This window comes from Taudactylus pleione, unplaced genomic scaffold, assembly GCF_031769625.1.
Source record: "Taudactylus pleione unplaced genomic scaffold, aTauple2 ptg000026l, whole genome shotgun sequence".
Taxonomy (NCBI): domain Eukaryota; kingdom Metazoa; phylum Chordata; class Amphibia; order Anura; family Myobatrachidae; genus Taudactylus; species Taudactylus pleione.
Genome location: NW_028284428.1, coordinates 19,275,056 through 19,289,929, shown reverse-complemented (window position 1 = coordinate 19,289,929; position 14,874 = coordinate 19,275,056). Strand labels below are relative to the sequence as shown.

Here is a 14,874-nt window from a genome sequence, read left to right as displayed (position 1 = left end):
TTTCCTATTACTGTACTAGCATTTTTGGTCATGCTCTGCATTAAACTCCATGTCCATGAACGCAGAAACTTAGAGGCCTATTCAATTTACTTTATTACAGATTATGGCCCTCCTTCAGAGCCGCTCGCTATTTGCGGTCGTTCGTTCTAAAACAAGGGGTGGCTATTCAAATGAACCGTTCGCTAATTGCGGTCTGTTCACGCCTCTAAGTCTGAACGAGCGAGCAAAACTTGTGGTTGTAACTTTGAAAAATACGCCCCCTTGCCGCTCGCACCATACGTCATGTCCGCTATTTATTAGATTAATCGAGTTCATCGAACAGCATATCAACTGCTCGCTATTCTTGTGGCTGTTTTTTTCAACTGCTATTTTGCGAGCAGTTCTGAGTAAAAAAAAAACAATTGACGTGGTCAATGACGCTGCTGTATTAATTATGCACTCCCTTAAAACGCCCGTTTTGACCTTTAAGCACGCCTGCGTTCGAATTCCACACCCCCGTTTTCAAGCACCTTCCCCTGTTACCACCCACATACGCCTCCTTCTGTCACTCAAAATAGCAGGCATTCGCTATATATCGAACAAACGATTTTCGGCCGCACTGACTAGTTCGCGCATGCGTATTAAAATCCGTACGCATGCGCAGATGTGCGAACATCGGTCAGAACGAACGAGTGGCCGCTTACGAGCGGCTCTGAATCAGGGCCTATATTCCTTCAAAAGTTTCTATATATTTGTAGTTTCATATTATTAAAATGTTCACCTTTTTGAATTTTTGTGACTAAAAGAGTACGTTTTTCACCTATATTTTCTTGAAAAAAAGTATAGGGATAGTGCAGAAAGTCTGATTCATTTTATTGTTGCAAATGTATCACCTAAACATATTTCTCCTTGCCACACATAAGAGTTTTATAGGGCAGAACAAAGTTTATCCTAAGCAAAAAGTGGCTAAATTGATTTAATTTGAAAGACATATAGAGTTATAGATAAATCTTGTAACAACTGTGAATAGGCACAGAAACAGACAAATAGGTGCACAACTCCAAATTATTAATATTATATATAAATGCAATACAATTTTGCAATCAATAGAGGTTTTTAGTATAATCATGGCCAAGGTTATGGGCCTACCCACCATATCCAGGTAACCTCTTTCGGGTAGGTCCCTAACATACTAGGGTTCAAATCCAGAGTGCAGGACCCCCAAAAACTGGCCCAGCCAAGCCGCCCCAGGGCACCACCATAGTAAGAAAAGTGCAGTGTAAAGAGATAGTTAAGAGCAGCTGCATATAAAGAATGAAAATAAAAAAGTGAAGTACATATATATTAGACACACAGTGAAGGGTTAAAATGTGTTATAAAGGAAAATGTTGTTATAATGCGGTGCCCCGAGACAGATCAGCCAATGCAATCCAGGGGGACCCACGCCCCAAAAATGAACCAAAGTTGCACTACAGTATATAACTTGTAGGACTTACCTAGAATTGTGCCTAATACAGTGTGCATATACATTACCATACTCCATGCTTTTAAACCAATAAGGAAGGGTGCTAGTCCAGAATGGGGGCGTCTCCTTTCCCTCAGAAGTGCAATAAAGCACATTAAATGGAGTATATGGGAAAGATTTCTGGACTGCACAACCTGACTATATATAATGGGAAGTGCTACCTGATGAGTCTAATTTCAGGCACAGAAACAGACAAATCTCAGGTGCACAACTCCAAATTATTAATATTATATATAAATGCAATACAATTTTGCAATCAATAGAGGTTTTTAGCATAATCATGGCCAAGGTTATGGGCCTACCCACCATATCCAGGTAACCTCTTTCGGGTAGGTCCCTAACATACTAGGGTTCAAATCCAGAGCGCAGGACCCCCAAAAACTGGCCCAGCCAAGCTGCCCCAGGGCACCACCATAGTAAGAGAAGTGCAGTGTAAAGAGATAGTTAAGAGCAGTTTCCTTGTTAGTCCTTTACAGCATTTATTTATTTATTGCCAGTTATTTATATAGCGCACACATATTCCACAGTGCTTTACAGAGAATATTTGGCCATTCACATCAGTCCCTGCCCCAGTGGAGCTTACAATCTATGTTCCCTATCACATGCACACACACATACACACTAGGGTTAATTTTTGTTTGAAGCCAATTAACCTACCAGTATATTTTTGGAGTATGGGAGGAAACCGGAGTACCCGGAGGAAACCCACGCAAGCACAGGGAGAATATACAATCTCCACACAGTTAGGGCCGTGGTGGGAATCAAACCCACAACCTCAGTGCTGTGAGGCAGTAACGCTAACCATTACACCGTCTGCGCTGCCCATTTATATTGGGCAGATTCTTGGGTAGGTATTGAGCATTGGCCAGATTCTTGGGTAGGTATCCCAATTGTGCCAATTCTGACATTTCGAGAGATGGGCTCCTGTTCAGGTTTAAAGTTCGAGTTACTGGGCCTGTTTGTGTGGTGGCTTCACATAACCTTCAGTTGGCTAGCGATTTCCCAGAAGTGGTTATGTAGAAAGTGGCTGCAGAAGTGCATTTACTGGAGGTAGAATGACTGTCCCTTTCCCTTTACCATCCATTCCTAACATTCATTTCCACATTGGGCTTTGTGCCATAAATTGTTAAAGTTTATAGAGCACCTGTCTTAGCTTCTGGGGGATTAGTTAATAATGCTATTAATACCAAACTGTGCAAACCTGTTTATCAGTCTTTTCATGATGTACTAATGATAATTCAGAGATTTGGGTCAGGGCTCTAATGGTGAAGGTTGTTCTTTTGCCTGCTGCTTCACCATACTGAATCATTTTGGCTCATGGCTTTAGTTTTGATGGTCACTGTTTTATTGATCATTGCTTGTCTATGAGTTGTGCGGTGTCATGCACATTGGCATCAGTCAAACATGGATTGCACATTAGTAGGATAATTTCCTGTTTGTGGGATCTAAGGCTAGTATGACCTGTGGAGAGGTTCTTTTTAATTAAGCCATTGTGTCAAGTTTTAGATGTTCCCATTACTATTATGTGAAGACGGAAAGGTCCATTATCTCGTCTTTCGTATTTGGGTATATAAATCGATACAGTGGTAGGTTGTTCTGATTGAACAGTTTAGCAACTGCTTGATGGCAAGCAAGGTAGAGCTATGTGAGGTTCAAAGCCTATTAGGTATATTTCACTTTTTGTTCATTCTTGAATGACTTGAATGGTATTTAATGGTAAAGATTTGGCTTGACCCTCCTGTTGCTTAACATAGTTTGCAGTTATTCACAGGGAATGGGGTGCTAAACCATGCCCACAGTTTCTGCCCATACACAGGCTAACTTCAAACGTGTTGCTGTGGGAACTCTCTCCAATAATCATTGCAGTTGAGCTATGCATAAAACTCCTTTGCAAGCAAAACAATGTGTTTTGGTAAAGTGAATTGGGAGTGGTGCAAACCATCATTAAACAGAGAGCTCAGTAAACCTTACCATATCCTTTTTTGTGTAATTTGTTCCTTTGGTGTTTGAAAGAGAACATAGGTTTTAAGCACAACATGTTCCCGATGTGGACAACTCTGTGGCTGATGCGTTGTCATGTTTCCTATTGGCAAAATTTAAAGCATTTGTGTCCGAGGCTAGTTCACATTGTTTACACTGTCCTGCTTCTGTTATCAAATTATTGATCCAATATAGAGGGGTTGGTGAAGTTTTCCCTGATGCCATCCACTAAGTGGTCTTTTATTTGGTGGATTGGTGGATTAGTGGTACTGGCACATCAAATGTCTGTGAAAATGGGTCTTGATGAATTTGTTGGTCTCCGTAGTTCACAATTAATTTGAAATTATGTTGTTTCATTTGACATTTGACATGTATTTCTTCAAGGCTTTCAGAGTCAACAAATTAGTGGCACCTGTCAAGAGTTTGTTGGAGTCTGGTTTAGTAGCAATAAATGTGATGCAGACCTTATTATGCAAAATTCATCGATCAAAAATAAATCAGATGGGTTGGGGAAGATGGGTCATGCTTGTCCAGTGAATTTACCAAATGATGACACTGACTTGCATCCTACACACTGGGCATATTGGTTAGCGCATGCCATTGATGCATCCCTGACAAAATAAAAATTTTCAGCGATATTTAAACACTACTCAACAAATATGGTCATTAATGCAACGTCATGACATATAGTATATTTGCTTGTTTAGAAATGGTGTGCAAAGGCTTGTTGCCTGTCCGTGGACATAAAAGCCCTAGCTTACTGGAAGTCTACAGCCTATAAAAAATATATTGTCAGCAAAGCTCACAGTAAGTGTGCTCCCAGAATGGTTGATCCAGAACTTCAGTTGCTTGCCACTATTGTGAGGGAATGAAGTTATTTTGGCCAAATTAATTTTTTTTACTTCAAGGGGAACCTGATTGGCTGTTGGTATTCCTTAGTTTTTTAATGAGATAATTTTTGTCATGGTCACCCATTCCAGTTGTACAGTATTCCCCTTTCTGTCTTGATCCCCATTGACAGCATGTTGGTTGAATTATTGCATTGTGGGAGTTTTGTTATCAGTTTCATCTATGTGACTTTTATGCTTAGGATTGCTCTGATTACAGATCCATCCCAGAGTGGCTCTGAAATTTGGTCTGTAGGCCACTCTTTTATATATTGGTCATCACGATCTCCATTGGCCAAAAAGGCAGCTGTTTTATTAAGCGGTCATCTGGTGTGGTGTATAGGCATTCAGAGCATTAGGTGGGGGGCATTTTCAACTTCCCATTGAGTCTGTTCAGAAGCTGTGTGTCACAGGCTGTATAATAATTAACATTAGAGGCCATGATCATGGCACATGTACTGGTATCCAGCTTATTCTCTGTATTAAGGCAGATTTGGTTGAGATTCAGGTTACATGGGGTTATGGGTAGATCATTTGGTCCAACATAGTGCAACACAGTGTCAGGAGATGTCTTCACAGTGCAGAAATGGTGGATAGCATCAAATGGAAAGTCAATGCTTCAGTGGTAAATTACATTTTTAGCCTCAGGAGATTGGTGGTTAAGTACACTTTCATTTGTTACAATGATGAAGGGTTTTTTAATGAGAATCCTAGTCACAAGGGTGCATCCTAGTCAAGCTGGCTAATCTCTTTTCATCAGGAGTTTTTCTTTTGCTGTTCTTGCTGTAGAGTTGTAGGGTCACATCTTCGCAGTTAATAGGTCACAAATAGTAGTGGCTGAGCACTCTCCTTTTATGGGGTGAACTGTCTCTGCTCCAAGGGTGGACATGGGCTTATTCCTAACAGTTTGGTGCTATAGAGTTAAGCCAATAGAAAATGGGTGGTGCCTTTGCACCTTAGATTGTGATGAGGGTGTATGTTCACCCCCACATTTGTTAGTTACATCATGACTAGAGTTTATATTCACAATGTCTTCTAAGGCCATCTTTTTCATACTTGTGTTTATTTCAATTGATTTGATTGTTTCATTAATATACGGCTTGCTACTATTGGCAAATGCATTATAAACCCCATAGGTCCACTATAAATATTTAAGTCAATAAATGAATTAACTTTAGAGAATGAATCATTAAAACTACTATTGTTATTACAAACTGGGTTATCATATTCATTAATCAACTGGCCTTTCATTGGGTCTCGATTGATTCATGAGTGATCCAGTGATATATTGACTGGTATTACTAATTGCATATGTCAAACTTGTAGTAATTGAGAGTTATTTGATCTTAATTGACCAGATTAACTATATAATTTGCTGCATCCATACACATCTACAGTTAAGTATCAGGACTCAGAGGACATATGTTAAACTTCCCACCAGTTGGACAAAGTATTATATGTATATACGTATACAGTATATATATATATATATATATATATATATATATATATATATATACATACATACACTACCGTTCAAACATTTGGGGTCACTTAGAAATGTCCTTATTTTTGAATGAAAAGCACTGTTTTTTTCAATGAAGGTAACATTAAATTAATCAGAAACACACTCTATACATTGTTAATGTGGTATTAGTATAAGATCATAGATCACATTCCTAAAGACATCAGAGGCGGGGACCGTGGCAAGAAATTGAGCCAATGTGAGGCTTGTTGGATATATAAACTAGATACGATAGCACCTAGAGGGCTTAATGAAACTCTCAGCCTGAATGTATTTGTGTGAATTTGGCCTATGCATTAAGTTACATCTTGTATTCAGTATCCCCGTCTATATGTGTTTGGGTACGGGTTTGGCAGGCTTTTACGAATGTAGGCATCTAACATTTACCTTTGAGAATTTTGAGATATATGGGTGCACATACTTTTTGCAGACATAAATTTCCTTGTATTTTGTAATCGTTGAAATATTTTTTTGATGTTATCTTGTAATGTTTTGCTTGTATTTGTTAAGAGGGTGGCAAGGGCTTAATGATGGAATTCCTTCAGCACATTATTATTATTATTATTATTATCATCATCTTCATCATCATTAATATTAATATATTATTATATTATTAATATTTATAAGAGTGGTAAAAAGTAAACAGTTACCCTTTTTTCATTGATGAAAATATCATATAAAAAGCAATTACGAAGATGACTGGTGTATGTATTTGGCTTCTCCCATTTAATTTCAAGTTCATTTGAATGATACATCAGCTGAATGTTTCTTGGAGGATCTAAAATGACTGGAAAAAAGAAGGTTTAAAATAAATATATGAATATAGGTATAATTATATAAACATACACTTTTTTAATAAAGGAAAATAAATATGGAATGAAAAACAATACAATTTTAAAAATTGTATAGGAGTTGCACTATATATAAAAGGTTTTTTTAGACTAGTCAGATTATACAGGAATAAAGGTTTAATAAAAAGCAATTAAAAGTTGCAAATATATATAACATACTCTCTAAAGCAGTGGTTCTCAACCTCAATCTTCAAGTTTTTCCAGCAGATCATGTTTAGATGATTTCTGTTTGTGGAAACTGGTGAGATAATTACTGACCCAACAAAAATAGATTAACTCACCTACTGTATGCATTATTAAGTAAATCCATAAAACATAACCAGTTGGTGGCACTTGAGGACTGGAGTTGAGAACCCCTGCTCTAAAGTATATGAGCATAAAATGAGTATAATTCTTCTTCAGCAACAGTAATAAACATATAAATTGATGGCAATTATGAATATTCATGCTAGTGAATAAAAACAGATATATAAAAGAAACATGCTGGTAAATACACTGCAAGGTTCTTACATAGTGGAGATTGATAAAGTCAGTGATAGTTTTTGCCTATACTGAGGAGTGTAGGGGGATCTAATCAGGATGTCGTCATGCCAAATGTCGGAAATCGAAATGCAGACACCATAATGTTGACATGTTGTGTATGTTGACATTTAATATTTCAACATGTACAGAATGTCTGCAGATGACATGTCATCATCCACAATGACAACACTGACATAATATTGACATTTTCAAAATATCAAAATATGAACATTGTGAATATCGACAAACAATTTGTTGACATATGCTGTTAGGGTTAGGCAACAATTAGGGTTAGTCTGCAATTAGGGTGAGGCTGCAATTAGGGTACAATTAGGGTTAGTTTTAGGCAAAAATAGTGTTGACTATGTGACTGTCGACAATAACAATGTTTTACCATAAAGTCCCACTAGTTGATGGTACTATATATGTATAAGTAACATATATTAATAATTTTGAAAATGTCAACATTTGGATGTTGACATGTCACGTGTTGACATCCTGAATGTCAACATTCAGAACATGTAGACATAATGGTGTCGACATAATACATATTCACATTCTGCATGTTGATATATACTACATCCATGTGTAGGTAATTTTGATTCCTTTAATATCTATTATTATTATTCTAATTATGTGTATTATCACTGTTTTATGTCTCCCATGCCACATGTCCTCATCCTCATGTGCCCTGTGTAGCATTATCATCCACGTGTCATTGTTAGCATTCCATGCACAAACCTTTCAATAAATACCTGTGTTGTGTGTGTTCCTTGTTTGTCTTCTTGTGACCCTAGTGTCATGTCTGCTATCTACTAGTTCTATTTTTCACTTTGGCAAAATCTTTGTTTTATGTGTTCCATGCCTTAGGTTGTCATGATTGTGTGTTCTATGTAGAATCACATAGCATTCATTGGTTGTAGTTGGGGTGGAGAGGGCAATTCTTGCCTTGGCATATCCTATAGTGAGTGGGCAGTGTGTCCCACTGGGGACACATCTCTGAGCAGTGCTGGTTTGACTGAGCATCGGGAGACTAGTCCCGAAGCCAGGACAGATGTGGCCACAGTACAAACCTGACACTGGTCGTGAATAAATCACGGACCGGCAGCGAATAAAAAACATCAGTGGTGGCCCTTTAAATTTGGTGCCAGCCGCTAGCCAATCACGGCTTGCGGATCGTCAGCCAATCAGAAGCAGCCACATTGCTGCATCTGATTGGCTGCTGGTGCATGCTGTGATTGATTCACAGCCGGACCGGCCCAGGATCAAGTGCAAAGCCTTGAGGGAGGATGCTGAGCTGAGCGCGGAGCCCCAGTGCCAGCTGGCGAACAGAAGGAGGAGAAGCCGGACTCTGTCAACGCCAACTCCGCACATGGAATGAGAGGTATAGGGGGTGAAAGTGGTAGCAGTAGATAGGTAGTGTGAGGTGCAGGGGGTGGGTGGAGGGAAGCTGGTAGTATGAGGTGCAGGATTTTGGGAGAGAGAAGCTGGTAGTGTGAGGTGCAGGGGGTGGGTGAGGGACGCAGGCAGTGTGAGGTGCAGGGGCTGGGTGAAGCAGGTAGTGTGAGGTGCAGGGCTTTGGGAGAGGGAAGTTGGTAGTGTGAGGTGCAGGGGATGAGTGAAGGAAGCAGGTAGTGTGAGGTACAGGGGATGGGTGAGGGAAGCAGGCAGTGTGAGGTGCAGGAGCTGGGTGAAGTAGGTAGTGTGAGGTGCAGGGCTTTGGATGAGAGGGAAGATGGTAGTGTGAGGTGCAGGGGTGAGAGTGGTAGTATTAGGTAGGTAGTGTGAGGTGCAGGGGGTTGGAGAGGGAACTGAAAGAAGTATGAATTACTCTGTATAAATGTAGAAAGTGAAATTACTTTGATAATAATAGATTAGGTTTGAACACAAGGCTTTTCCCTTTAGTTTAAAGTTATATGTGGCAGTTTAGGAAAATTCCAAGGATAAATTTATATTTCTCCTAGGGATAATAAGAACATGGACCCATTGAATATTTTCCACATGTTCAAATTAAGCATCACAAAACTTTATGCAGCATTATTACAGATTAGAACAGGGACTAGGCATGTGCCAAGTCCCCACTCCATCCCTGCTGAATACTTACCCCGTTTCCTGCATCTGCAGAGTGGTCCTTCTCTGTCCTCCGAGGTCTGTCCCGTCACTGCAATGGGAGCTGTTGGCTCCTGAGGCGCAAGCACCGGTACTCACTGCACATGCCGTAGACAGGACGGACCTTAGCCGATTATTATATCGATACTGTGAGGTGCAGGGGGTGAGAGAGGGAAAGAGCCTGCAGGTAGTCTCTAAGGTTTGGGGGGGAGGATTCAACAAAAATTTCCATACCCCCACTTCAAACTTCCCACTTCGAGCACTGGTTATGCCCCAATATATTAGGTAGATAGAGTTTGTTTGGGAGCATATTCGTTCACGATATATACATTAGGAGTATGTGATTCACAAGTAAACAAAACAAAGAGGGCACACAGTCATAACAAAAATACAGTAAGAGGTATATTTACTAAAAGTAATTTTTAATCGATTTTGAAATAAATGAAAATCCATGAAAATCGATCAACAACAATGTTGTGTTTCTGTGGCTAAATCATACATTTACTAATACTTAAAAAACCAAATCAAAAATTGTCTGTTAGTAAATGTGTGATTTAGCCCCAGAAACACATCATCGATTTTGATCGGTTTTCATCGATTTAAGAATCGATTAAAATCAACCTTTAATAAATATACCCCTACAGGTGTAGTGTGGGTGTGCAATTGCAATTGCGACAAACATGATGACTGAGAAGTTTCAAATGCAACCTCCTGAAGGGGTCTCAGCTGCATCACCTCAAACCCTGGTAAATAAAAGTAGATAGTGATGACTGTGAAGTTGTTAATGATTGACTGCATTAAGTTTTTCAGATAAGACTGTTTGTGAATAGAACACAGAGATGTCACTTTTTAAAAAAAATTGCAATTACAATTAAGTATTAGACTGAGGGGCTTATTCATCATCGAAGGCCATATGGCCGCCTATGATGAAGTATCGAACTCGCTGCAAGAGAAACTTAGGTATCCAACTCGCAGCAGAGGAAACGTGTCACCAGAGCAATTCATCATTGCTCCGGTGAGGGGACAGCCATAGGCAAATGCAGGGGGGGTTCCGTCTGCCTGGAAACCACCCTCCCCAGCCCACACCATGACCACAATAGAAATAATAATATAGATTGTTACTAGTGCTGCATGTTCTTTTCAGTATCACAAATGAAATAATTAGCACCACCTGTGGATCTTTCAACATGTATCAGCCAGTAATAAATAACCTGTGCACCAACTAGGAGATCTGGAAAACATGCACTGTTAGATATGCACTGCTATAGAGCCCAATATGTACATATATGCCCAGGGCAGTGCTAGGTTCTTCTGCTGCTCCTCCAGGCTCCCAGATTTGCTCCAATAGTCTGGAATGGTGCCCACATCTAAAATAAATACATTCAGCTCAGGCAGGATGGTCCTACTGACGCATCTAATAGTTTACTGTGAATGCTGGTCCTCTACATGCTGGAAATATGACACACAATATACTTTGTATGATGCTTATTAAAACTGGTTAAGTACTAATTCTGCCCTCTTCATTGACTGGCCACACTCACTCTAAAATGAAGAAATTTGGAAACCCCCCTCTGGAAATCCTGCGTTTGCCATTGACAGCTGCTCCAAATAGCAGTTGTCACCATAGTTAGTATCGCAGCTACTTCTGTAGCTGCAATTCTTACCTGCTCCCTGTCGTCACGGCTACACATGCGTGACCTCGGGTCACGCATGCACAAAGCTACCAGGGAGGTAGTGAGGAGGCGGTGCATAGCCGGAACTCCTTCACATAGACTACGAGAGCAAGCGTCGTCTGAAGATGGCACTTGTTCTTGACTGCAAACTCCGAAAACTTTCAGTGTTCAAAGTTTGCTGAATACCAAAGGAGTCTTATCGGATCCCTGATGATGAATGGACAGGTAACTTAAATATGCGTTACCGGGCCATTTATCGTTTGATGAATAGGCCTATGACTCTGATTACCTCTCTTAGTAATTAGTTCAACACTTTATTTTGATGTTGACACTAAACTCAATAGCAAAAACATAAATAAATAAAACAACTGAGTTAACAGGTAGTATATACTTAGATGAAGGAAGGGATAGTTGAGCGCTAGATTCAAACAGAGGGTCTGATTCAGAGCCGCTCGCTCTGACAGAGTGCTCGCTCTGAATCAGAGCCGGGTTTTTCTTTTTTTAGAACGGCCTCCTGGCCGCTCGCATAGTTGTGGGTGACCACCCATAGCTACAGCGAGCGGCCATGATGATGGTCGTGATGGTCAAGACCATCGTGACCATCGGGCTTGCGACGAGACCCTTGTGGTAGGGTCTCGTGGCCGCAAGCCCCAGAGAGATTTCGGCTCTAACAGAGCTGGAATCTCTCCTCTGACATCACTCGTGATGTCAGTGGGGCCGCCCCCAAACAGCAGGCGTTCTCATGGGAACGCCTCCGTTTGGGCAGCCACCCCCCCGGCCAACCCACCAAAGGGGGCAAGCTGTCACTCAACATCGACAGCTGGCCCCCTTTATTGCGAGACCCTGAGCGACGTAGTGCCCGTCGCTAGCCGGGTCTCGGGCATGCGCACGACGGAGCCGGCTCCATCGTGCGCATGCGCTGTGGGCCACCATCAACCCAGTTGCGAGCGCTCAGCGCTTGCGACCGGGTCTGAATCAGGCCCAGAGATCATCAGTGAATCGCTGGCAGCTGACACAAGGGGATTCCTCAATAACCCCAGAAAATTAAGGAATAGAGAGTATATGGGCCTTATTCAATATGGGAGCGAAAAGTCCGTGCTGGACTTTTCGCTTCACATCGGAGTTTTGAGTGGGGATAAAGTATTGGGCGCGTGCCCGCTTATATAAAAGGTGCGGAATCGGGACCCGGTGAAAAACTCACTGGCGAAAAGTCCTCTGAATTTTCGGTAATTGATCCTGGCACACCCCAAAATATGTCCTGACATGGGCAATCACTATAGGTACCCCCGATTTGGCCTTCTGCATATTGTCAGGATTTTTAAACAGCCGCGGCAGGTGCATAAAAGCGGCTATGAAGAAGCGGTGAAGAATAGCACTTTTCTTTTTTGGGGGTGAAAAATAACTATTCCCATGAAATTTGGAGTACATCAAAATGGGTGCAAGCATATTTTTAAGTCCCTAAAGTGCATTTAAGCACTCGAAAACTAGCATAAGCGTGAGAGGAGATAAGCACCCTGTTTTTTTATTGTAGCAGTACTGGTTAGAACTGGCTTTTGGTTGCAGTCACGTTATTGGTTATTGTATTGATTCAATCAAATTTTGACAGCCTATCAGGGACCTGTGTAGGCGGGCTCTTGTTAGGGATATTAGGGCAGTGGGAGGAGTCAGCTTCCTCTTTTCCAGTTGTGATCGTCTGGATAAGTACATCAGTGTCACACTGAAAGCATTATTCCTATTCTGTCTAGTAATTATACTCCTTTTTCACACCTGCTCCCCTGCTTAATCAAATTCCAATCTTTTTCCCACTATTTCTTTCCCTCCTATCCTTCATATCATTATTCATTGCCCCCCCTTCTTTCTCCATTTTACATTCCTTTTTTCCCCTTCCCCCCGTTATTGCACACTGTACTTCATTCCCTCCCTCCTCTGCTTACTCTGCTCCCCGCTGTGTTCACCTTCTAGCCGCTGCCATGCCTCATCCCCGCAGGAATGTGGCCCTCCCCGTCGCCTGCTGGAGGTGGCTCGGCCACTCGCTTTAGCGGCCAACTATCCTTACACGCGCCCGCGCTCGTTTCATCTAGGCCGACGGCACCCGCAGCGCCCGGAGCTCCTCTCAGCGCACCCCCTCAATCACACCAGCAGCGTTAATAAGGGCCGGCAGGGCAGTCTCCACAAGCCCTGGTTTAGGCCCCGCTCCCCAAATGGCGGGCGCCATTTTAGTTAATCAGGGCGTTCACAGTCCTCAATTATCCTTCCACCGCTCCAGGAGCAGGGAGGGCTGTTCTGCTGACCCCTGCTAATGTGCAGTCCCCTTCTGGGGGTCAGCTATTTACCAGCCCGGCTGGGCTGCATTCCTCCCCTATGAGCCGCATTGTTGCTGCGGACAGTGTCCAGCCCACAACACCCCTGTGATGCCACAGCTCTCATTCCCGGGTTTAGCACCATTACCACCAGGCACTAGTGTTCCCATCAGCGGTTTGGCCCCTCCATAATTTTTCAGTAGGTGCCGCACCGCCCGCTGCGCAGTGGTCCCCATATTTTAGCCAGGGATTTAGCCAGCAGGCACTTCCGCCTGTCATTCCTGTCTTGGCCCAACAGTTAATTAACCCTCAGCTGCCCCATGCTTCAGGCCATTATGTCCCGCAGGCACTGCACCGGTCTTTTGGTCAACAGTTCTATTCCACCTCGGCCTTATATAACCCTTATCCGCAATTCTTCCGGCAGGTGCCTAGTGATAATTTATGGCCGAATCCCATCCCGCAACCCCCCTTGCCACTGGCCCCCCCCACCTATCAGGCCTCCCACCCCACCGCACTCCACCCAAATCCAACCTCAGGCCTCCCCGCCCGCCCAAGCTCCACCTTCAGCCCCCATTGCGGTTTCTGTTTCAACATTGTTCATTGCTAACATTGATGTCCCTAGTTCGAAGAATCTCATGTCACCAGCGACTTTGGCTCCAGCTGCTGCCGTCAGGGAGGACGTTCTGGCTTTGTCGATTCAAGACGTGGTGGGCGCACTGCAAAATGGGGGACAGGAATTGGTTTCCGCAGTCAGGGTGGCTACCCCATCGATATCTGGAGCAGGTGAGATCACATTGCCTCACAACACTAGTACATTTTCACACTCTGAGGATTCATCTGACTCATCTAGCTCAGTTGAGAAACCGCATAAGCTTATGCGCTACTTTGTTCAACAGTTGAAGGGGAAGCGTAGGAGCCCAAATAGAGCCCGTAGTTCAGTGGGTGGCTCAGTTCCGGATGCAACGGGCGATGCGGTCCATTGCTCTAATACTGCTATTTTGAGAGGGGTTAGATCGAAAGTTAGGGAGCGTATTAGGAAAGGCAAGTACGTAGATATGTGCTCTATTACACATGACGCTAAGAAAGCATTGGACCTTGCTAAATCGGGGGTGGTGGCTGCCAAAGAAACCTGGCGCAGCTATGCAAATTGGCTTTCTGGGATGTACATATTTGCAGCTTGTTATACGGAGACTAGGCCTGCCGAATTTTTAAACATCCTTAAATATTTGCATCTTGTGCATATTATGGAGGTGTCTGCTAGGCATAACGTTTGGTGTCAATATGATGAGGTTTTTTGTAAGAAGCAGGACGGCCATAAGATCTTTCGCTTCGGATACAAGGATGTAGAAGTTTGGCTAGAGGTTACTCATCAAAATAAGCCCACCACCAATACTCTTGTGGGTCGTAGGGAGCCCTTTGTTGCCCGCCCAGGATTTAACACAGCAGGAAAAGGTAAATGCTTCACTTTTAACAACGGGAAATGTAACAGAGGCGCAAGCTGCCATTTTAAACACGTCTGTCTG

General features: G+C 42.4%; 1 protein-coding gene across 3 annotated transcripts in view; it reads right to left on the bottom strand.

The window, feature by feature from the left end:
• The window catches only part of LOC148539251 (interleukin-5 receptor subunit alpha-like), a 175,928-nt gene that overhangs the window by 49,652 nt on the left and 111,402 nt on the right, over positions 1-14,874 (bottom strand). For all 3 annotated transcript variants that reach the window (XM_088451520.1, XM_088451521.1, XM_088451519.1), the window contains exon 7: positions 6,547-6,683. In XM_088451520.1, coding sequence (XP_088307646.1) covers positions 6,547-6,683 — 137 coding nt within the window. The remainder of the gene's footprint in view (positions 1-6,546; positions 6,684-14,874) is intronic.